The sequence below is a fragment of the Centruroides vittatus genome, unplaced genomic scaffold (genome assembly GCF_030686945.1).
Source record: "Centruroides vittatus isolate TY-2023 unplaced genomic scaffold, ASM3068694v2 contig_634, whole genome shotgun sequence".
In the NCBI taxonomy this organism is placed as follows: Eukaryota; Metazoa; Arthropoda; class Arachnida; order Scorpiones; family Buthidae; genus Centruroides; species Centruroides vittatus.
In genome coordinates, this window is record NW_027122389.1 from 1,046,096 (window position 1) to 1,072,522 (window position 26,427).

At 33.7% G+C, this 26,427-nt stretch overlaps 1 protein-coding gene across 2 annotated transcripts in view; it reads right to left on the minus strand.

Annotated features, from left to right (window-relative positions):
• The window catches only part of Hmgcr (HMG coenzyme A reductase), a 91,203-nt gene that overhangs the window by 23,146 nt on the left and 41,630 nt on the right, over positions 1-26,427 (minus strand). For both annotated transcript variants that reach the window (XM_067275790.1, XM_067275791.1), the window contains exons 10-11: positions 18,732-18,955; positions 2,592-2,854 (exon numbers count right to left, since the gene is read on the minus strand). In XM_067275790.1, coding sequence (XP_067131891.1) covers positions 2,592-2,854; positions 18,732-18,955 — 487 coding nt within the window. The remainder of the gene's footprint in view (positions 1-2,591; positions 2,855-18,731; positions 18,956-26,427) is intronic.

Sequence of the window (26,427 nt, forward strand, 5' to 3'; positions counted from 1 at the left end):
TGCATTTCAAATCTAGGCATGGAATTTGGGAATTGGACATCCAGGGTGAAAAACTGTCAGCTGATACTGAAGCAGCTGAATGTTTGAAAGAGTCTTTTAAAAAACATGATTGATAAGGAGGGCTACAAAAAAAACCAATGTCTACAATGCAGACAAAACTGGTTTGTATTGGAAGAAAATGCAAAGAAAAACCCTAGTTTCTAAGAAGGAAATGTTAGCACCTGGTTTTAAGGCAAGCAAATCATGCATCACTGTTATGGTATGCAGAAATGTTACTGGAACACACAGACTACCTTTGCTATCATAGGAAAGTCTAAAAATACATGGTGCTTTAAGGGAATAGAAAAAATTGTTGGTCACCTACAAAAATCAAAAGAATTCATGGATGGATACAACCATTTTTATAGAATAATATGCAACTGTATTTATCCTAAAGTTAAAAGCTTCAGCTTAAAACCGGGAATTCTAGAAATATTTTGTTGTTGATTGATAATGTCCCAAGTCATCCCTCAAACATTTCACTAGAAAGAGAAAATGGAAAGTTTAAAGTTGTTTTCTTGCCTCCCATTGTTACTTCAGTCATCCAACTGATTGACCAGAGGGTCATTAAAAGCTTCAAACGTTATTACAGAAAGGCATTGCTGCATATGGTAATAATTTGGGAAGAACATAAAAAAAAATTCAGCAAGTGTACACTGAAATTAACTTGAAGGATGCTGTGAACATGGCAGCAGAAGCTTGGGCTACTGTCAAAAACACTATACTGGCAACAGCTTGGAATAAGCTCCTACCATCAGATGAGTCCATCACTGCACCTAAAGAACCACCAAACAGCTCATTTGTATCACAACTGTTTGGACCGATTAAAGAATGTTCTGGATTTGAAGAACGTGACATGGAAAACATTCAAGACTGGCCTGAATGTGGCATCGACGACCCTGACTATCAAGTATTGTCAAAAAATGAAATCATTGCCAGTGTCATCAAAGACCAAGACCCTTGTAATGATGAGGAAGAGCCTAGCAATGATGACCGTGCTAAAAAAGGACCATCCAGTGAGGAAGCTTTTCACTGCCTTGAGACATCTATGTAATGGTTGGAATGGCAAGAAGAATGCAATGCTGTCCAATTGCTGTCTTTAAAATGTGTGCAAAATTTAATGGCAAAAAAACAAGTCTCAGCTGCGAAGCAAAAGACAATTTCGGACTTCTTTTCCTAAACTGTAGGCGTACTTTAATGTACTACTTTATGTAAGGTATGTATTTGTAAGACGTGCAATACAAAATATATACAGTACAGTTTTGTGTTTAATATATTTTTGTAAATGATCAGTTATCCGAACAACCCCAGTCCCAAATTGTTTCGGATAATCAATGCTCTACTGTGTATGTATATGTATGTATGTATATATATAAAACACAGATATTCCTTGATTAACTCAGTTAATTAATCCCTTGATGCTATTGTGTATATCAAATACACTGGTATCTTGGCACTCTACAAAACAATCATGACCCGTTAAAACAAATTTTCGGTTAATAACAAATATTTTCATTTCGTCATTGGTAAAAAAGTTTTCTGTGATAAAAATGAGTAACTAATTTAAAAATAAAATGAAATCTTAGAGCTCCATTAGGGATTAAGAAAAGAGCAACCTGACAACAAAAGGGGGCACATGCCTCAAGATCCCTAATGTACAGGTTCCCCTGGCTTATAGAATTGAGTTTCTTCTCAAAATTTAATGGGAGAATTTTGATAAAACTTTGCCATTTTCCATTAATTACAATGAGTCCAAAAATGCAATAAGAGCCCATTTAAATGTAAAAAAATAGGACTTCATTTTCAATGTACAGACTCAACATACAGAGGTATTAAAGTAACAACGTCTATGCTCTCTAGCACAACTGAGCACATCTAACAGAATTTAGGCATAGGGTAAACAATAAGAATGGCATTATGTGCACCTACTGAAAAATAAGCATCAAAAATAAACAAAACACAAGAACAATTGCTTTGTTCTTGGATCACTTCTTTATGTTGGCAAGTGCAAGGATAGTCTCTCTGTACCCAGCCAGTGCAAGGATCGCTTCTCCCATGGCCAGCAAGTACAAAAAATGTCTTTTTTGTGACAGCATATGCAACGTTCATCTGTCTGCATTCATTTGCACTTCTTTCCTTCTGGCTCCACCTCAATTCTAACATGATACAAAGTCATGCAATGTCCTAGGATATTCTTTATATGTTTTATTGTAAAGCAAATGATTAGAGGCCTTAGAACCGAAATGACCTCACCTTATTATCAAACTTTCAATGGGGGAGAAGTTTGGTTACCTGACCCAAACAGTTTTCATGATGAATGTGTCAAGTGGGCCACTTCTGGTAAGGAGAATTGGCACTGTGAGTTGAATCAAATGTTAGATTAAGGAACCTGATGTTTTATTGTATTTTTGCATTGTTATTTATTAGATTTTATCAGGGATCTCATTATTGGAGGTAATAATCTCTAGTCTTCAGACTTTAATCATATAATTTAAAATAGTATTAATAAATAATAAAAGATTTCTAAAACAGTTAATAACATCATATCTCACCCTCAGATCTAACAATCTCAGACATTCTTCCAAAGTGCGAGGCTCTGATACTTGATTGTTCATATTTTCAACTTTGTTTAAATTGCTATTTTCTTCTGTCTGAACTTCCTTATCTATTTTAAAATGAGTAATCACAGTTTCATTGCTGTCGTCCAGTGTAAATGACAACGACCTACTTGCATATAGATGTGACAAATAAGATGGCGACGACGATACATATGGATTTCTTCCTTGATATTCCTGCTTTGTTAATGGCCAGCTTACTAATATAATATAGTAAATTATTATTATAAAAACAATTGTAACAAAAAAATATTAAAAACGTTAAAACAACTAAAGATAATACAGTCAACTCGCCTTAAAACGAACACCGATAAAGCAAATTTTGCCGACGATCCGATAAAATGCCATCGACGCAACGTTAATTTTCACCCAATAAAGCAAACAAAAAATTTTATCAGAATTTGTTAAACCAAACTGTAAATTAACTTTACAACCCTCAAGAAATAACCCTATTTCCAATAATGATTTTATTATTCATGTCAAAAAGTTTAAAAAGCGAAGTGGTACTGTAATAAATGTTCTAATTTGAATAGAATAATTTTCTTCTCCTAGTAAGCAAACATGGATTTGACCTCCAACTATGGAGCAATTCAAACATCTGGGTTTAGCGAATCTTTCTACTGTACTCAGAAAGTAGGGGTTAAAGTTTAAGGACGATCACCCCTTTAAATGGAAGTGGTCCCACAGAGATATGTGCTAGTTTGCATATCAGTAAGGTACATACAGTGATGCCAAATTTGACCCCTTTTTTAATCTTTTGGTGCCAAATCTTCAACATAAAAAAAATCATGGTTCTATTTTAGCTTTGTGAAGAACATAGTTACAATAGCTTTGTTTTGTTTAACCACTCTGGTATACTGCTTCAAACTTAAAATAGCAAATACTGTCCCCTCCTCATTTTGTTTGATTGAAAATCATTTAGATTATTCATTTTTGTAAATAAATTAAATTTTATTTAACTTTATTTAGTAAATTAATTTACTAAATAATTGAGAGATTTCAACTGCCTGTTAATCCTTAACTCTGTAAATTATACAACCTTGACCTTAACCCTAAAAACTGAATGCAAATTTTTGATAAAGTGAACTACCAACTGTTCCCCTAGAGATTTGTATTAATGCAAGTTGACTGTATATATGCTTATCATAATTTTTATATCCTCAAAACTAATTAACCTAACTCATTAAATCATAATATGCCACAATACCTTTTATAAATTACTAAATAAAATTTAAGCTGCACCAAATCAATTTACTACTAACAGGAAAAAATAGAAAACTGATTTTTTTGCATTGTTCCAAACAATACAAAAAATAATAATAATGATGAATATTTCAACATAAGAAATAATATTTTAAAGAGCTAAGATTGGGTGGAGTAAATGCACCTGAATTCCAAAGTTTGAAAGTTTCAACTAATGAAGCAGAACAAAGATTACCTGATTTCAAAAATAGTTACTGGAATAACTCACCTGTTCTATAGCAGCTATTACTAGGGTTACCATGAAGGCAAAATACAAACAGATTTGCATTAAAAGTACTCAGATGGCAAGGCAAAATAAAAGGAATTTATTCATATTTTTCAATTTAGTAAATGTAGGCATATAATGTAAAGTTTCGATTTCACTTTCCTTAGAGGCACAGAATGCAATTTTAAATATAAGAAAACTATTTTACAGCTTAGACGACGAGTACTGTCGAATTAAAAAACCGCTACGAGCGTGCACGTGTTCTCTAATAGACGGTAGTTGTTTGCTTGTACTGTAGTTTCGCAAAATGACCGGCTTGCCGTTCTATCCGGGGAAGACCGGGAAATCAAATATTTCCGTACGGTAAAAACCGGCATGCCGATTTCGGCGAGTGTATACATCCATCTCTAGAGGGTGCATTAAAAAAAATTAACGTGTTACATCACATAAAAACGAATGTGTTTTTATTCTAAAACTGCAAAACTGTCCGCATTACGTCAAAAACTATGATTATATGTTTAATTTCTTCATTTCGTCTTCTTTTTAGCAATGTAAAATACTCTTGGAATTCCAAATGCTTTTTTCAATGTGTATTTTATTGTTATTTGATTCAAAAACACAAAAATAAACATATTAAATTTAAGCAGCTGTAAATTATCTCAGCTTACACCAATTAACATCTGTTTTGTGCGAGATCTGGGAGGAAGGTGTTATTTTTACAGTCCCAGTAGATAATCAGTGTAATCCACACTGACTAACTAACTACTATTACTAAAGGAAAACAGCAAGGAAATTTTTTAAAAGACAATTGCATGTTTACTCAGAACGTAGTGTAAAAAAGCAAGATTTTAATATTTTTTTTAATATAAAGGCCTAAATTTGTTTGTGTGTTCTCTATAACTCCTATTCTTTTGTAACACTCCAGGCAAAATTTTGTTTTCCTGCTCTTTACGTTACAACAGACATTATTTCTACAAATTTAGTAGTTTATACTAGCAACTCTTCTCGAATTTCTTAAAATCTCTACTTTCTTATAAAAAGTATTCTGTCAAGTTTGACAATGAAATTTCTAATTTTGATATTAAAAAATTTAGGTTTACAAAGTGGTTATGTATATATTTTTCTTGTTTCCATATTTTGTGTATTTTTCCTTCTCTCCGTGTTTTTTTCAAATTTCTCGTATATACTATGTAACATATAAAACTAAGTGAAATTTGGAATCAACAAATTGTTGCATCCAGGAAATCAAATTCATTTTTTATTTAAAAAACTCTTTTCAATAAAATTGATAAAACCAATTTAAAAAATTTTTTTATGGAACAGATATAAATTTTAATTAAAAAGTTCAGTTATAAAACATAAGACTAATGATATCTCACATCTTTTTTCTTTTCCAATATCCATATTAAATCAAAGACCAAGATTTTTTAAAACACAGCTATTTTATTATTTTCCTTTATAAACTGCAATGCATTTTGGATTAAATTTTTCTTAATCCCTCCTTGGGCTTCTGATACATAAGTCATCCAACTTGTTTTCTCCATTACTGGGAAAGAAAAAAAATGTGAAGTTTCACTAGTCTTATGTTTTATAACCGAATTTTTTCATTTTTCTTTTTTTAAATTCATTTTTTATTTAGAAATATTTTCGGTCATTTTGTCGCTATCTTTGGCTTACAACAAATACAAATTTAAATAGATTTCTTAAGTTTTGGATAGAGTTTAAAATAAAGCAAAATTGAAATATAAATTAAAAAATAAACACTACAACATTAAAAATTAACATAAAATAAAATGAATAACATTCGGAATTAAAATAAACCGAAAGAGAGAAAACTCGGAAATTAGCTTCTTAACGAGCGAACCGAAATCGTACTTTCCCGGCGGCCGGAGTCGCGGGGGGGGGATATTATAAACTTTGTATCCTTTAACTAATAAAGCGGGATGGCCGAAAATGTTAAATTATATTTTTATTTAGAAATGACATTTTTTCGAAAAATGAAAGTCTTGCTATTCGATTAATTTTAATTATTCCTTCTGTTTCATTTTCTTTCATTCAATAAAGAATAAATAAATAAATGCATTTTTCATAAAGCCTATCTTATAATGAAACAGATTTTTGGAACAATTCAGAATATGCATGGAAACTTGTGCTGAAGTTACACTTATTTACTAGCCTATTAAAGTCTATGAAAATTTTGACTAATATAAATTATTCATAAAATTTTATAATATATTCATAATATAAATTATTATAATAATTTGTCTATCATTTAGAACAAATATGACAGTTCGTCTATTTTTGCCTGCAATCAATTTAACAATTTTTTAAATAAGTACCTTCACATTCGGGCATATTTTTTTCACAATGCTTTGCCATTTTTATTATCTTTCTTTCATTATAATTATTAAAAGTTGTATTGTTTTATTAAGAAAAAAAATCACTTTTAGGATTTTATAAAATTACAGGGGCAGCGTTTATGATCGGCGCTTTTGGGCGGTTATTAATTAACACTTTAATATTTTTCAGGTAAGATAATTGGATTTTTTCGTGATGTCGAAAAGGAAGACTTATTCTCCGGTTAGTCAAATGGATAGTAGATCTAAGGTGTTCCATCCTGACCCCTTGGAAGAAACGAGGATTTTGGAACTTCTTCAGGGAAAACTGGACATCAAGGACGGGATATCGTTATTAATTCAATTAAATTTAAAACAGAACTCGAAATTGGAAGGAATGATTAACAAAATCGATAGAATTTATTCCTGGGTGGAAAATTTGGATGAAGCCATTGTGAATTTAGAATCGAGAATCGAGGTCCTAGAGAAAAAACTTACTCGTGATGCCGGTAAGATTGTATCGGTCGATGGAATAGACTTAATGTAAATTCAGCCAATTTTTTCTCTAAGTCAGGAGTGGTTTGAGTGTTTTTTAAGACGTAATAATTTGATAATTTCTGGATTACCTGAATCGGAAAATGAGAATTTGCCGGTTAAGGAAGTAGTGTTGGAGTTTTTTCGTGATAAATTAAATGTCGATCAGGTCAGTTTGGACCGGTGTTACAGATTAGGGCAGCAACAGATAAATAGAATTAGATTGATTTATTGAAGTTTTTTGGACTATGGCGATAAATGTAAGATTAGAAGAATGGCATTCAAATTAAAGGGTTCTAGGATATTTCTAATGGATGACCTTCCTCCGTTGGGAGATAAGGAAAATAACTAGTAATTTCGCTAAAGAAAAAAAGAAGATGGGAGCTGTAATTACTTATTTAAATAATCGAAATGCGGTTAAAGTTGACGATAAAATTTATAAATATAACATTGTTTCCAAGACAATGGAAGAGCTAACCTCAACTTGACTGGGATCAGGTACGACTGTACTTTCGTGGAATTGCGAAGGGGTCGTCAATAAACCTAACTCTTTTTGGAATTATTTGTGTACTTTTGACATTGTTTTCTTAATGGAGATGTGGTGGGATGGTAGGACTATTTTGTCTAATGTTGACAGTTTGGACAAGTTTATGGTTATTCAGGAAGCAGGGTATCGTGAGACTGATAGAGGGCGTTTCATTGGCGGTTGGATGCTATTGATAGCAAATTCGTTGAAAGTGAATATACTTGAAAAAGATAGGTATTGGGTTGTTGTGCAAGTGACAATAGCGCATCTAGTGACGTCCTTTTGTTTTGTGTATATAAGACCGGCTATATGGAATACTATTTGGATGGAGGTGGTTAGGTTGGCTGGTTGTTATGATTTGGATTGTTTGATCGGGGATTTTAACGCTCGTACAGGTTTGGAGCCACAGGAATGGATTTTTGATAGTAATGAAGAGTTTGATTGGACTTGGACGTCAAGAGTATCGCGGGATACTCTGATAAATAATCGTGGTAGATTAGTGTTGAAATTTTGTGAATCCGCAGATATTTAATTTTGAATGATACAGGTACAGCGGACTCTAAAGATTATTATACTTATGTAGGAGAAATAGGTTGCTCTGTTATTGATCTAGTTTTGGTCAAGTTGACTCGATTGGTTGATGTATCTACTTTTTTTGTACTGGATAAAGTTTATAGTAATCATTTTCCAATTGGAGTGACTTTGGAGTGTAAAGTCAAAAAGAAAACTAAAGAACGGTGGAACAGGTCTAGAGATAGTAGAGTGAGAATCTTTTGGAGGAAAGAAAGTAAGGAGGTGATGAGTCATAAATATAGTGATTTATTGTCTGCAATCCGGAGTCAGTCGGTATTAACGTTTGAGATTTTGGACTATTTAATTAAATCATCATTTTCTGATTGGTATCAAAGGTCGGTTGGTATGTGTATTTCTTGGTTTGATGTTGATTGTAGATTGAGTATTGCGAGGAGAAACCAGGCATTGAAAAGAATGAGGCGAGCCAAGATTGGAAATAGTATTGCTGTGGGTAATTTCATTAAGAAACGGAATATCACTCGTAATTTATGTAGAGCTAAGAAAAAGCTTTTTTTGAAAAGGTTGAATAGTAATCTGGCATCTGGTGATAGTAAACAGTTCTGGCGATCTATTAATTTCTTTATTGGTAGGAAACGTAGTGAACTTCCGGCTCTTGATTGGGTATCGTATTTTGCTCGGAAATTTTGTTCTAGGCAGTATTTACCAGATATCGCTGTATATAATTGGTGTGTGAATTGGCAGGACGAGTTGTTGGATACAGAGATAATGGAACAGGAAGTCAAAAAGGTTTTAGTTTCCATGAAAAATGGGACTGCTCCAGGTATAGATGGTATTCCGGTGGAGCTGTATAAGAATCATCCAGAGTTGGTTGGATATTTGGCAGGTTTGTTTAATAATGTCTATCAATCAGGAATAATTCCTTTGGATTGGCGCATATGTAAGATCATTCCTCTATTTAAGAAGGGGCGTAGAGATTTGCCAGAAAATTATAGACCAATTTCATTATTACCGACTATTTCTAAAGTGTTTTGTAAAATCTTAGGTAAGCGATTGGTAATGTGGTTGAATAAGTTTGAAGTTCTTTCGGACTTCCAGGTTGGCTTCCGGTCGGGTTTTTCAACATTGGACAATATTTTTGTTTTATATGCTTTAATACAGAAGTCTTTAAGGAAGAAACGAGGCAAACTTTACGTCTTTTTTGTGGATTTGACTGCTGCATTTGATTCCTTGGATAGAGACATTTTGTGGAGACAGCTATTGAAGATTGGGTTGAGTTATAAATTTGTAAATTTTTTGATGCAGTTATATACTAATACAGAGGCAGGTGTGTCCGGTAAAGATGGTATTTCTGATCTTTTTTATACGTTTAAGGGTGTGAAACAGGGTTGTGTTTTGAGCCCATTATTGTTTAATCTATATTTATTTCCACTGGTGAGCAAATTGACTGCTTCTGAATTAGGGGGTATTGATCTTTTGGGAACTGAAGTGAAAATTTTGACGTATGCTGATGATTTGGTGGTCATGGCAGACTCGCCCTTGGGCCTACAGAGATTGATAGATTTTTTGGAAATGGCATTACAAGAGTTAAATCTTTCTGTGAATATTAATAAATCTAAAATTATGGTTTTTCGAAACGGAGGAAAACATTCTAAAAGGGAAAATTGGTTTTTACAAGAGGGTAAAATAGAAGTAGTTGATGAGTATAAATATTTGGGTGTATTCTTCCAGTCCAACGGTCGTTTTTCTAAACATTTAAAGTATATTCATAATAAAGTGAATATAGGAATAGATAAGATTATTAGGGTATGTGTTTCTGGTAGACTGGTACGGTGGAAAGATAAGTTAAAATTGTTTGAGGCTTTTATACAGTCAGTAGTGTTACATGGGTCTGAGGTGTGGGGTTTTGATTGGAAAGACAGAGATGATAATCTACAAATTAATTTTATTAAGTGTCTATATTCATTAAAAAGATGGATTCCATCGTATATTATATATTTGGAGTTTCAAAGGGTTCCCCTTTATTTTAATATAATAAAAAGTAATTTAAGATGGGTATATAAACAGGCTGCTAGTAAGCTTACTGAGTCGGCTAAATTATTATTAATTTCGTTCATATGTCTTTGATGCAGAAGTTCGGTTATTGAATGGATCAGACAATGGTCAATGAAACTATTGCCTCTGATATTTTAATGCGGCTTGCGATCAATTATGTAAACGAATTCAAAGACAGAGCGGCCAACTATAAATATAATAAGTGGTATCGGGATGTTTTTAATGATTGGGGGTCGCTGACTTATTTAAATATGAAAAGACCATTTTCTATGATACAAGCAGTGCTACACGTTCGTTGTAATACATTTAGACAAATGAGTTCTCCGTGTATCGAGTATTGTGAGTTCTGTGATTCTTGCGTCAATTTTGATGCTTACCATGTGGTAGCTGAATGTAAAGTTTTAACTGCAGATAGACAAAAGTGCTTTGGAGAAGATTATTTGTCAATTCAATCATATAGGCAACTGTTGCAAGACCATAACAAATATTACTGTATTTATAGGTTTATTACTAAGATAAACGATCAACAAGACTGATTTGATTGGAATAAGCTATTTTTTACTCTTTCCTTTTTCAGAAGTTTGTCCAACAGGTGGTGTGATTACAGTATTTAAGAGGACATCTGGGTGTTGGCTAGTTGGCAGCGTTTATGGTCGGCGCTTTTGGGCGGTTATTAATTAACACTTTAATATTTTTCAGGTATCTGTTTAATTTACTTTGTTTTATTATTACTTTTAGTTTGTTTTATTATTACGAATTGGAATGATGTTCGATGTCTCGAGTCTGATATGGTTTGCTGTGTTTGTGCTCTTAAAAATTTGGATATTTGTGCGGAAAATTGATTTCTACACTGTGAATTATGTTGAATTTTATGTCGGAAGTATATGGTGACAAGATACTGTCAAGTAGGATGACTTTTTTTTTCTAATAACTTATAAATTCTGATCGAAACGCACCTTTATCGCTTAACCGGGATTTTCGCTGCCGGATAACCGGATTTAGTGTTGGCACTAAATGTGGATCGTAATTGTAAATATCATCCCCAAAATTTGCCGAGTTTGGACCATTTTTAACCGAGATATCGCTGCTTATTGGGGCTACTTCCGGTCGGCCATGGAACGCAGTTTTCTCGCTCCCTGCTAAATATTTTTAAATCATACTTGGGCATTTCTTTCTACACCCTTTATGCACCCTCCCTGTAAATCTTCATTAATTTCCACCCATTAGAATTTAAATTATGGCCATTCTTAAATCGTGTTCTATTTCAACATCTCTGCTGAACTTGGTCGTCATGGCAACGGTCATTGACCTTCTCTTCGCCCATAAATTATTAAACGGCATATATTAGCTTTAGTTTTTAATTAACATTATACATATTATATATTTTTGGAATCGGGAGGACCCAAGGATTCCATTTAGCTGGATTATAATAATATTGGATAATTATATAACCCGTTAATTATAATTAATTGATTATTTTTAGGCCCCTGGAGTATTATATTCATACGTACGCATTTTAAATAGTTGAAAGGCCTATTTCTTTTTTTTTTTTTTTTTTTTTTAAATTCATTTAATAATTGAAACTATGGAATCTGCCAGAGATACATTCCGTGCAAATGCTAAAGAGATTTTAAATAAAATAAAGGCATATGCTACTGCCAACCCAAATGGGACATTCCATGTGACAAAGCACATGAATTTCATACTTGATCAATTTAATACAATAATTGATTCTGCTGAAACTGCCTTTGACACTCTGTGCCATTCAGCGCATTTGAATGCATCTATACTTGGAAAAACGGATATGCAAGACCCTACAATAAGCATTGGGGCTGGTGATTCTGATAACACACAATGTGCTATTCTGAACAGAATTGACAGGGCACAACATGCTATCCAGGACAGGCTGGACAAAATGGAAGGGAATCTTATTCGAATTGCCTCCGATGGAAATCCAGCTGAAATGCATAGGGATATTTCGAAAACACTTAGTGAAATTGGAAATAAATTGAACACAACCATAAACGGACATAATGCAGTGATGAAAAAGTTAACAGAGATGGAGGTTAGGGTAAATACCAGAATTGATGATGGGATCACTCGGATAGCAAGTGACTCGCACATTGACATTGTCCAAGGGGTCACGGACAAGGTTTCAACAAGCTTGGAACATTTACTGACTGCTGGGCCAATGACGGAAATTGTTAACAATCAAAGAAATATACTGAACACAATTGACAAACTGGGCATGCATGCTCACAACACTCCACCTAAAACATATAGTGAAGCACTCCTGACAGGGCTACATAACACTACTAATAAACGCCGTAAAGATAATGGCGCGAACACTGAAGTTCTGCTCTTATACAGCACTGATGAGGAAAGAAGCTGTAACAAACTGCGCCAAACTCTTTATGAAAGAGTTAAACCTGTCCAACTCGGAATAGGAATTGACAAAATCAGAAACATCAGTGGTGGAGGTGTTGCTATCGAGATGAGTAACTCAGAGGAAGTTCATAAGCTAGAGCAGTGCATACGTAAGGAAGTTCCTGAACTATTGCTTAGAAAACCCAAAAAGAGACTCCCACATCTCGCAATCTTTTCCGTCCCTGCTCAGATTACCCGGGAGGAGCTACTTACATTTTTGTACCGGCAAAATGACTACATAAGTGACAATTACAGTATTGAGGAATTTCATGCGTCCTGCACTATTAAGTTTCAAATGGGCAGGAAAAATAAGCACTTTTACAACTGGGTCATACAGGTTGCGCCCGGCCTGCGGAAACTTCTCTTAAGCATGGAAAAGGTCTCGTTGCAATGGTCTAAATGCAAAGTAGCGGACTTTTGTCCCGTATTGCAATGCTTCCGGTGCTGTCGATTTGGACACTCCACGAGATCGTGTAGCCAGGAGATATCTACTTGTAGCCATTGTTCGGGTCAGCATACCTTTAAGGAGTGCAGTCACATAGATAAACTTGCAATTTGTTGCAACTGTAAACATGAAGGATATACATCTACAGCGCACAATGCAAGAGATAACCAATGCCCTGTATTTCTAAGGATTAAGACCAATTTGATTAAGAGAACTGACTATGGCACATAACATTCACGAAATAAGTATTCTGCAATATAACACGGGACGAAGAATAGCTGCAACCTCCTTGTTAGCCTCTGTCGTTAATGATCATGACTTTGTTCTTCTTCAAGAACCATATTGTATCAAATTTAAACTAGCCTGTCTTCCCTCCTCATGTGTAATGCTGACTGGTACTGAGGAATACCCTTGGGCTGCCTCTGTTGCCCCACACACAGACCTTTCAATGCTACACCACAGTAATATCAGTAACGAACACGTCTGTTGTACTGAAATTCTTGTTGATGGACACCGGTATATTATTATAAATATATACTGCCCAAATGATAGTGATCTTGACGAATATTTACATAATCTACAGAATATTATGGACGTTTTCTCTAATGTTTTCTTCATATTGGCAGGGGATGTTAACGCACACTCTCCATGTTGGGGTGGTGACCGACTTGATCCTCGTGGGAGATGTTGGGAGGAATTTTTTGCCCGGAATGACATACAAATAATTAACGATCCGTCCTCCCCTCCTACATTTGTGTCCAGCCGCGGGGAAAGCTGGGTTGACATCACTGCATGCTCATTGGGATGTCTCTCGTTTGTGGGCGATTGGAGGATTCTGGACGATTCTCTGGATGATCATGCTATGATCTCGTTTAAGATCAAACACCATAATGCAACTAACTTACGGCAACCCCGCCTCAAATACAACTTAAAAAGAGCAGATTGGGACGGTTTGAAAACACATCTAGATTTACATCTTCAGCTGGGTGATCATACTGACACTGAGATGACTAGACAACAACTGGATAACTCTATTAGGGTTATCGAAGAGGCCTGCAGGAAATTTATCCCTAAATATAGGAATAACAAAACTTCTGTTCCATGGTGGAATAGCGATCTGACATCTTTGAGAGCTACTAATGTTCGGTTAAGGAAAAATTTTCAGAATTGTCATACAGAGCCACTCCGCACTAATCTAAAGAAACAATTTGTAGATCATCTTCAGAAATATAAATTGGCAATAAAACAGGCTAAGCTACGCTCTTGGGACGAGTTTTGTGCTGCAGCAAATTCCAATCCATGGGGATTTATTACACGCTATTGCACTAATAAATTAAAACATCGACAAATCTTACATTCGACACATGCTGGTCAAAATTTTACCGAGGCTGCCAACAAAAAGATGGACACCTTCTGCATCCCGGATCCCGAGTCGCAGGACACTGACAATCAACGGGAAACTAGGGCAAATATTCACAATGAAATACATACACCAAATACTCCTCAGTTTACAACGGAGGAAATTGCCTGGGCTTTTGCTAATCTTAACATCAGGAAAGCAGCAGGACATGATGATATCTCGCCGGAACTGGCTAAATACTTATGGCTAATTATACCACAAAAACTGACAGACATTTATAATAAATGTCTCGATCAAGGTATATTCCCTGACTCTTGGAAACACGCGCGCATTGTGCCTGTACCTAAACCTGCAACTACAGACGAATGCCGGCCAATTTCACTTTTACCGGTACTTGGTAAAATATTAGAACGATTAATAGCCAACAGACTACATTGGCACCTCGAGACCAATCAATACTTACATAGTTGTCAGTTTGGGTTCCGACCACAACGCTCGGCCCCAGCTGCTATTGAGAGTGTAATCAAATGTATTAACTCATTACTTGAAGATAACCGATACGTTTTAGCAATTAGCCTTGATATTGCCAAGGCCTTTGACAGCGCTTGGTGGCCGTCGATACTGAATAGCCTAAGGAGCCGACAATGCCCTAGAAACTTATATCGTTTATTAACTGACTACTTAGATCACAGATACGCAGATCTTTGTTGCGGGGCACACACCATTCAAAGGAAAGTCGAACGTGGATGCCCGCAAGGGTCGGTTTGCGGCCCAATCTTATGGAATGTAGTATTTGATAACTTTCTGAGACAAGACTTTGGACAACATCATATTATTGCTTATGCGGATGACGCGCTTGTTTTGTATGGGGGACGCTCAAGATCTGCACTTGAACAAAATGGCAATCATATCTTACAAAACATTTTACTCTGGGGGAAAGAGTATAAACTCAGTTTTAACGCCAAGAAAACTAAATGCATAATTTTCAATAAGCCACGACACCAGCACCTATATAGGAGGGTTCCGACTATAAAAATGGGCGGAAACACTGTGAAGGTTGAAAAAACCATCAGATACCTTGGGGTAATACTTGAACACCGACTGCTCTGGCAGGAACATGTGTCATATCTCAATGAACGCACTGGCAGAATCTTCAATACCTTCGCTAGCATGGCGAAAAGAAGATGGGGCTTAGCCTCAGAGGCAGTCAGTACAATATATAAACAGATTTTCATACCTATCGTCACCTACGCATGTGGTAGCTGGGGTCACGACATTCACAAGGTACACATTTACAAAAAACTTATTGCTGCTCAACGGAGAGCTCTTATTCAAATTACAAAAGCGTATCGCACTTCACCGAATGCCTCCATTCAGGTCTTGGCTAGAACACCTCCGATAACGAATGTGGTAGAATATTATACAAAACTTTGGTACATCAGATGGGGACGGAATATTAACATCAACGACCAAATCGTATATGCAGCAGATTTTGAAAGACCCGTTCTGTTCTCTCGCTCTAGTCACCCTGCTATGATAAACAACATCCAATTTGATTCTAACGATAATATGGATATTGAAATATTTACTGATGGATCTAAGTCAGAAGCATTGGTAGGATGCAGCTTCGTGGCTTTTCGGGAAGGCACGGAAATTGAACATCAACAATTCAGATTAGGTGAGAGTTGCTCAAGCTTTCAGGCTGAGCTATATGCAATACGCATGGCTGCATCCTGGTGTAGAGATCATTTTTCGCAGCAAAAAATTAACATTATAACTGACTGTGCCTCTGCTATAGCTTCTCTTAAGACAAGAAGCTTTCATCCACTTGTAAATGAAATCCAAAATATCATGAATTCTTCGACCTGCCAATACTTCATAAATTGGATTAGAAGCCATCAGGGTCATTTTGGTAATGAGCGGGCTGATAATCTTGCACGTCTGGCTTCGACTATCACTGATCTTCCAATTGCGTACAAAAACATTAGCATACAAACAATCAAATCTAGTTTATGGATGGAAGTGATCGACAAGTGGCAATTAAAATGGGAGGATAATAATTCAATTACCAATCACTTTATTCCTGATATTCCAAAATTTCTCGCTATTAAATGGTATTACCCAAATCACAATCTGACACAAATGTTAACTAACCATGGTAGATTTTTTACATACCAATCTCGATTTATGGGCACCACCACTACCATGTGCACTATTTGCGAGTGCCTGGATGGAAGCAAACACTACATTCTACAATGCCCCATGCTTGAGCCTGAGAGATTTGTGCTTAAAACTCTTGCTGCAGCGCATAACCTTGTTTGGCCACCCCCTAACTTGGAAAGTTTATTTATCTTTAAAGACACATACGACGCATTTATCCGGCTTGTCAACATGTACTTCAAAAGAACTACTGTCCCAGCCTACATCAGCAGATAACTCAGGAATACACAATTGGATCGTTTTACGATGATTCTTCAATTATTGTTCGATGTATATTCTCAACGATGACCACCTAATTCAGAATACAAGCAAGAAGAAGAAGAAATTTTGGCTTCGCACCTCGTTTGTACCGATCATCTTTGCAAACTCTGCAAGGCAACATCAAGGGACCGAGCTGGCTTGTCTGCACATTAGTGCTGATTCCAACTTCAATACCGCCTCATTGACAGCACTGCAGATTGGTTTGAGTGAACAAGATACACGCTTTACTTTGTTCACGGACTGTACAGATTTCTTGTACAAAGATTTTTTTTTTTTTTTTTTAACTACTTGGACTGCACAGATTGACATGTGCTGACTCACTCATACAGGAACTCTTCAGACTCCGACAGATGATGATCCATCATTATGCAACTTTAGAACTGTTCAGATCTACGTGAACACAGAACCTACTACTCAATTTGGACGGCGCAGTTGCACACTGGCTGTTCTTTTCTGCTTTACAACCTTCCACAGAATTCTACCTGTGCCGACCCATCTTTACAGAAGAGTGATGGACTGTACAGCTTAACTTGTACAAAAAGTTGTTCACTTGTTACATTTAGGTGTTATTTTAAGTTTTGTTATTTAAATTCAGGTTACTATATTATATATGTTGTATATATGTGTTATTATTTGCTGTTAATATTTTATTTGATGATAGTTAATATGTTTGTTGTTACTTATACATGATATTTATTTTCTCATGCTATATATATTTATAATACTTTATATGGTTCATAAATTATTCTATGTGATATATTCACATAGATGACGCTTGCACAAAGATATTACCATATTTGTTAATTTCAATTAATATTTTATTTCTTTATGTTATGATGTTCGATGTCATGAATGTGCTGTTGCTCTAAATGTCTATATAATGCCGAATTGTTAATTTTAAATTGAATAATAAGATATGTGCTGACGATATGCTTCGATATACTGGCACTGGTTGGTATTTTATATTGGCTCATAAGATGTAAATCAATTGCTATATATGTAATAACTCAAATGTACACTACGTGTAATTATGTCGCATACGCGTGTGCTAATGACATCTATGTATGACATTCTACAAGGCATTAATCCTTTGTTACCATCTTCTGCAATGCATTATCGAAATATGTTAAACGCGAGCCTTTATTGTCTCGTCCTCAATCTGTGCACCATGTCTTGTGATACTGCTTCATCTTCTTGATGAAGCGTTTTACAATTGTCTTTATTCTTGATGTATTTTATGTATTTTATAATATTTAAACCTATTAATACCACTATAGATAATTCTTGTTCTTCAGAAAACTGCTTAATGTATCTCATGTTCTCACCCGGTTTTGTACTTAATGGCACCGGGCATGTACCTTATGTATATTCATCAATAAATAAATAATAATTACTTTTAGTTTTGTGTGTGTCGACCAATCGTTGCCACTTTCTTGTTTTGTGTGTTTATTTGTTATCTGTCATTTTGCTTTTTGAAGGAACATTTATTGACTTCAGCAGGGATGTGATGCGAATAATTTTATACCTCTTTTTGTTCATAGATTGATTGTCACGTGTCTCGGGTAGAAGATACTGTAATTGTATTCTTACACTATTATGTATAATTGTAATATTTTTTTTTTTGTTTGTTCACTTATTGCCCGTACATACAGGGCTTTCTTCGTACTATCAAATAAATAAAATAAATAAAATTACAGAAAATTTGATCCTTGTGAAAATAATATTTTTTGAAGAAAAATATTGCTTTTCAATTAAAGTACTTTTTCATCAAAGAAAGAATTATAAATATAACTGATTTCAATAGGGATTTTAATAACTAGTTATTATTTATCTGTTAAATTAACGGTTAATAATCTGTTAAATTATTTACCGTAAACACGTTTCGAAACTACGTTAACTTATACTAAGAATTACCTTTTCGAACGGGAGAAAATGGTCGATATTCTAATTTCGAAGGATAGTCGTTTATCGAAAACATCGTTTGGTTGTTCTGGTTTCGAATATTTCTATTTGACGAAGTTACTGCCGACGACGAAAGATGTTCTAATAATTCGTGATTTTCAAAAAATACATATTTCACGGCTAAGGCACCGGCAATTATTATCATAACCATTTGTTCGGGACTGACAGATAACCATCTGCATAAAAATAAATTATCATAATTTTAAATTAATACGCACTAATATAGAAATCATTCATCTATATATATAATCGAGACGAGTTGATAATAATAATAATAATAATAATAATAATAATAATAATAATAATAATAATAATAATCAGCGCAGAGCCCAAATGGTTAGGAGTTGAAAGTTAAAATTTGATACACAGTTAGGGTACGTCACGAGAATGCTCACTAAGAAGGGATTTTTCAAAATTCCACCCCACGGGGAGAGAGACAGGATTAAAGCTTAACACTTCCATCAACAATGGAAGTGTTAAGTACCAATGGAAGTGTTAAGTAGCAATGGAAAACAAGAGAAAGCGACGTGCAAGATTTACGAGCACTGGAGGAAAAAAAAGGAAAAGAGTACTATGTTAGAACATATTCAATTTTCAAATTTAAACAGATTAGTTCGGTTTTTCTCGACTTTTCTTCTTTAGAACATTCGATGAAAATCGAACGATATAACCAGAACACGTCGTGACAATCGAACAATATTAGAACATTCGATTTTCAAATTCGGACTTTCAAAATATTTAGTTTGTTGATGAAATTATCCTTTTTCTTCTGTGACTATAACGTAATAATCTTAATCTTTGCTATTGTTACTTTTGCCCGAGCAACGCCGGGCCTATCTGCTAGTATAAACTCTATTTTCCGCCTTAATTTGTCCAGCATACAGTTAAATTTTCATAAAAAACGTTTTCGATCACTTTTAGCGATCTTCATCAGTTACAAAGAACGAACAAAAATTCGAATTTAAAAAGATCGAACGTTTCGGTGAAAAAACGCAACTCCGTTCACAATGACGTCACCACTAACGTGAAAAATTAAATAATCCCCGTCCCGGTGTATAAATTCGGCAATAAGTTTTCACATCCCCTTGGTAGCTTAATGCGATATATGGACATGGGGAACACCCCATTCAAACGACATTGTAACAGAAATTCGAATTTCTGTTACAATATTGTTTGAATGGGGTGTTCCCCATGTCCAAGGGGATGTGAAAACTTATTGCCGAATTTATACACCGGGACGAGGATTATTTAATTTTTCACGTTAGTGGTGACGTCATTGTGAACGGAGTTGCGTTTTTTCACCGAAACGTTCGATCTTTTTAAATTCGAATTTTTGTTCGTTCTTTGTAACTGATGAAGATCGCTAAAAGTGATCGAAAACGTTTTTTATGAAAATTTAACTGTATGCTGGACAAATTAAGGCGGAAAATAGAGTTTATACGAATATAGTTCCAGTAAGCATTTCTTATTATACTATCTGCTAGTATATATATATATTCCTCTATACAACAAAAGATATAAATATAATTTGAAAAATGTTATGTATAGTCATTGTTTATTTAATGTTAAGGATTAAAGACAAAAATCAGTGCTAACAATTACATTAGTCTGTTAAATTGATGCTTTTTCCTATTGAGCACCATTCCCAATAACAGTTTTGTAATCTAAGGAAATCACAATGTCTACTTTAGTATAAATTTGTTAAAATAAATCATTATGCATTAAAAATAAACACCAAGTTTGTAAAATGATATACTGCAAATCCTCGCTTTATGTCCTCGATAGGTTCTCGGAGACCGACGTTAGACAAAACAACATATAAATTGATCGATATTATCGTTATCAGATCACGTTTGCAACCTCCGGCATTTATTTTCCCATCTTGTAGAATCAATTTTACTGTTTATAAAATAAATTCAACAATAATGATTTTAAATGACTACAAATTACCATGCATAACAGTCATATCATACAAGATTTATTTTTAATTTTCCTCCAAAATAAAAAAAAAAAGCTTTTTATGCTTTTAATTCATTTTCTACAACATACAAACAACTATTTCAATTGTATTACTATGTACAGTTTTTAAATTTATAGGGTATTCACTATCAAAAATGAAAAATGCTTTATCTGCTTTTGAGAAGATTTAATTAAAATATTCTTAGCACAAACTAGATGTGAGAAAAATGATTTTTTTTGGCATTAAATTTTTAAAATTTAAATGTTGATAATCAAATTTTTATTTATATTTTTTCTCTTTTAATTTTAGAATGTTAATTTTGTATTTGATATGTTAGAGCGTTCTAAGACCTATGAATAGGTCAAAAATGTTTTAATGTATTAAACTCACTGCTGGAAGTCAATAAGGTAATTTTTTGTATCTCATTTACAAGACATAATAATTATGTATATTTAAAACAATAAATTGGAATTATTCTAAATAAAATTCTTTTCTTCTGCCACTCTTGGAATTGTGATGATAAACTATTAAACGATAAAAAACTAAAAAGCTATTTTTAACGTCGACGAGTTACTTAATTACAATCTCTCCTTCCGTAAATCCTTTTTTCTCTTTGTTATTTTATTTAACATATAGTAATGTAACTACTGTTAAGCGATGCTTAATGACACGTGACGTAAGGTGGTTTAGACCAGACCCCGACACCATTTCTACAGAACACTAAAAATATTAAAATTTCTTTAATTATATAGGAAAATATTAATATTATTTTGTTTGTTATGACTAGGAATGATGAATTTTAAATAAACATATACTATTTATTTTAGACGGTTTTTACAATTTATTTTTCCGATTATGCTCGTCATTTTGCACAATTGCAAAATAACATTAATTACATTTTTCTGGGATTTGCATTGTAACTTATTATGTCAAAAACCTTTTTTAACTCTTAAGCCAAATTAATAATAATTTTGGTATTAACCTTCTATTCCAAATGTCACTAGTCTCTAACTGCAACAAACTCGCATTCGTTGTTTCTACGAACAAATTTTATTTTCTGGCTAATATCAAAATTATTATTAATTTGGCTTACAAGTTAAATAGATTTCAACATAATAAAAATGATACAACCTTACACTAAATTATAATAATGTGTATTAAACATATAATGCAAATAGCAATTTCATTTACAAAACTATTTTATTGTTTTTCTCAAAAATGCTGCACTCTGCAGTTTTGAAGAACAACGTGGTCCAATCACAGTAGTAGCCAATAATGTGACAATACAGAATGACATCACTAATATGAGATATATTTAACAAAAATGAAATCCACCTTATTTCAGTATTATTTAAAGATTGATACACCGATTAAATTTAATTCATTGTCAATTTGATAGGTGTTTCGTATGTCCCCGACGCAGAATATTTTATCTATATAATTACACATTATTACATTGATATAAAAAAATTAATAAAACTTTTTGTCAGATCAGACTTAAATTTATCATCATAAAGATACAAAGTATTAATACAAATATATACAAATATTTACCAGTTCTGAGCGATCCAGAATTGTTCCACAAAACCAATCATCCCAGAACTGTTTGGATTCGGAACCACGTAAACGAACAAGTTTCTTGCAATCGGTAAAATGCTTTACTCGTCAGTTTTTTCCTTTTTCGCACTTAAATCGATATTTTTATTCAAATGGTTTGTTTACTCATCTATTTGTTTTTACTGGCCAAAAAATATTTGTTATTGACTCCTAAATTTTTAATTATAATACATATTGCAAAAGTAATATCTAATATAAATTAATAATAAAAGATAATTTTTAGATGTCCCCATATTATTTATTGAAGTTCAGTCATCCAAGGCTGATAAACATTTAAGTAAAACTAGTGAAGTTACAAACAGGAAGGAAGGAAAGAGAAAAGGAGAGATTACACAAAATACCAAAAATTTCAGTTTTCTTCTTCATGAAAATGCTTCTGCATCTATTTTAAATTTGTCAGAAGAATCGTTTCAAAAATAAAAAGTATGTGAAACCTTTAAATGATACAGAAAAATCAGTCAGAAATAAAAGGAATTTTAGAGGAAATGAAATCCACAGAAACATCAGAATTGATAAATACAGTTGAATTTTTTCAATAAAGAAACAGCTTTTGAAACAGTATTTACAAATTCTATATTGAAAGATGAAATTAACTGGTTAATAATCAGTTCAAGACTGTGTAATCCAGGAGGACCTTTTCCCAAAAAATGTAAAACAAAAAAACAGATCAATTTCAGAAAGTCATTATAAAGTAAAAGTAACTAATGATTATATTAATAAGGTGTGGTTACATCATTCCTCTGGTTTAGACATTGTATATTGCGAGCATACCGGGTTTTTTCGTTTTTGAGTAATTGGACAAATGGCAGTACAACTCGAAAAACCCAGTCTTTAAAAACTGCAGATCACGAAATTTTACGAGCTCGTATTCGTGTTTGCCGTACGTGTGAAAGACGGAAACGAAACGATAGACGAAGACCTTAAAGAAAAAATAAGACTCGAAATTACCTTTCGAATCGTTTATCCGTACTTTAAGTGCTCGTCGGTCGAAAACGTCCGTCCTTCGAGGGAATTCGAGCCGTCGGGCACGAGGAGTACGCGCGGTTATAATAAGTGCTAGATCGATAAACGTAACCGACATTCGATAAAAATTTGTTTCCATTCTGGGGACAAACAGAGGATATAGAAAGAAAATAAAACAGACTTTTCTTCAAACAGGTCAAAGTTTTAGTGAAGTATGATATGGTGTAAATCAGATTCCGAATTAAAAAATGGGACCTATTAAATATTTAAGTGCAAAAATTCAAAATGAACTTACTAATGTAGTTGGAAAAAAATTTAGAACAAAAAAAGCTGATCAAAAGTATCAAATTTGCTGCTTTTTATGCAATCATTATGTATACTACTCAAGATATTAAGAGAATTGATCAATTAAATAACATTTACCGATACTTTACGTATCAAATAACTCGGAAGGTATTCCGATTAATAGTAAAGTTAGAGAAGTTCTTTTAGATGTTTTTAGCTTGCAATAATTGTTCAGTTTCTAGTATAACGAATACAATTACTTCAAATTCACAAAATAGATCTCAGCAAATGAAGAGGACAAAATTTTGACACTGCCAATGTTGAGTGATTTATATAACAGTGTGCAAAAAAGAAAAAAATTCAAACATTTAACCTAATGCCAAAGTATACACAATGGACAGTTCATATTTTAAATTTAGTAATAAATAATTGCATTAAAAACATTGTAAAAGCATCAATTTTTTTTTGATACTGTTAAAAGTATATTTAACTATTTTGGCTATAGTTAGTTTGAATAGATGAGAAATTTTAGCTTTATATGTAAAACTGCAGATTACAACAATCAAATGGTTAAATTCTACAAGATGCCACTATTGAAGATAAAACATGATATATGATATGTTGATATACTAAATGACTATGCTGATATATTCTGACAGATATGACATTAAAAAGTAACAAGAAAAAAGAATGTGAAAAAGCAAATAAAATAAAAAAAGATGACATTTGTGTTTCTTTGCACTCTTTTTATTGAAATTATTAAAATAAAGTGAATATTTAATTGAAACTGTTACAATCTAAAGATGCAGATGTGCAAAAAATCATCAGTTGCTATAAAATCAACATCTGAAGCACCAGTTAAGAGAATCTTTTAAAAAGTGTAAAAGTGAAGCTAAAAAAATTGCATGTAAATAAAAACTTTATGACTATTTTAACGAAAACAAAATTCCATACCAAAGAAATTTTTTGATGAATAAAGCAAATACAGTCAAACCTGTTTTTATGCGCTCTTTTTATGTGCGATTTTTATTTGTGCGATTTTTTTAATGCGAATTTTTAATTTGTGCGGTATAGTTGGCGACTAGTCTCGTGCGATTCGTCATGTCTCACGTTGACTTATTATAGCTAAATAAACTTATTGTAGCATAAATGCACTTATTATAGTAATATTATTGCATGAATATGCGAAAAATGAAATAATTTACTTTTTAAGTCAACAAAACACCACCTGGACAAAAATATGTAAAACAGACGATAGACCAGACGATGCATTCAAGTGCTGACATCTGTTGTCAATAAATTTTATTTCGTACGGTTTTGAGTTATTTTCTACGTGAGACTTCTTTTATGCGGTCCCTATTGACCGCATAAAAAAATTATTTTTTTAATTGTGTTGCGAAAACTATTATTTACAGCCATTCGTGAAGTTTCGTGAGATTTTTTTTAATGCGTTTTTTTTAATGCGGTCCCTATCCCCCGCATAAAAACAGGTTTGACTGTATATCACATTTAGAAAAGCCAAAGGTAATTTTAGAATGCACATGTTTTCCAAAATTTCAGATTTTTATATGGTACAAATTATAAGATTTAATACAATGCAAAAACTTGTTGGCAATTTTTACTTTCCAAATGCAGATGCGTTCTTAATATAGGGTGGGGCATAATGGAATCTCGCATTTACGAGGTGAATTTAAAAAAATGGTACAATAATATGGAAAAAACTTTTTATTTATTCAAAGTACATGTAAGAAAGTTATTTTTGGCTAGGTTTTAAAAATGATATTGTTAAATCTTTACAGACGTGCTTCCTAGAGGTATTGTGTTGAGTAGCGACAAAGCCCGTTTTCCTCCGTCGGGCACGGTGAACGACCAGAATTTTCGTTATTGGGCTGCCGGGAACTCCGAGAACTCCGGCCCGACCGCCTCTTCGCGGCCCAAAAGTCACTGTTTGGTGTGCTTTGTCCTCTGTAGGCATCGTGGGGCCATTTTATTTTGAAGAGGATGGCATCACTGTTACTGTGATTCCAAACGATACTGCGACATGCTAGAGAATTTTTTGCATCCCAAAACGAAAGAATACGATACGAGTGACTTTTGGTTTCGACGAGATGGAGCCACGGTCCGTACGAACTGTCGTTCTCGCGCCATTTCGACAGAGATGTTCCCCGGTCAACTAATCTCTTTACGAGAAGCCGTCAAATGGTCCCCTAGCTTCCCTAATTTGAGCCCCCGTGACTTTTTCTTGTGGGGGTATCTCGAGGCGGAGAACCCTACAAGAACTCGAGGAGGCCATTCAGAGGAAATTGCCAAAATTCCTCTAGATATGCTGGTGAGAATTGAAGAAAACTTCAAGGAACGGCTCCAAATGTGCATTGCATGTGAAGGCCAACAATTGGACGACATCATTTTTTAAAACCGAACCAAAAATATCTTTCTTACGTGTACTTTGAATAAATAAAAAGTTTTTCCATATTCTTGTCCCGATTTTTAAAATTTATCTCGTTAATGTGGGACTCCATTTACTGGTAGCTCAATGTCACTGAAGTTTTATAGGTTCCAAATAGTTAGGATGAGCATGTGGCAATCACAAACTTCAACCACTATGTATCCATTTTAGTACAACAGTTTGTAAAACTGTAGTTGGTCATCTCAATAAATAAATCATTAAATTAATCACACATTAGTTACACGACATTCCCACAAAATTAATTTCTGTCGTGACTCGTAATCTTTATTTACTGACATCATGAAGTCTTGCTGCAAATGTTTTTCCCTGTTTCTGGTTTAGGCTGACTCAGTGACTCATACTGCTTACATCAGCAT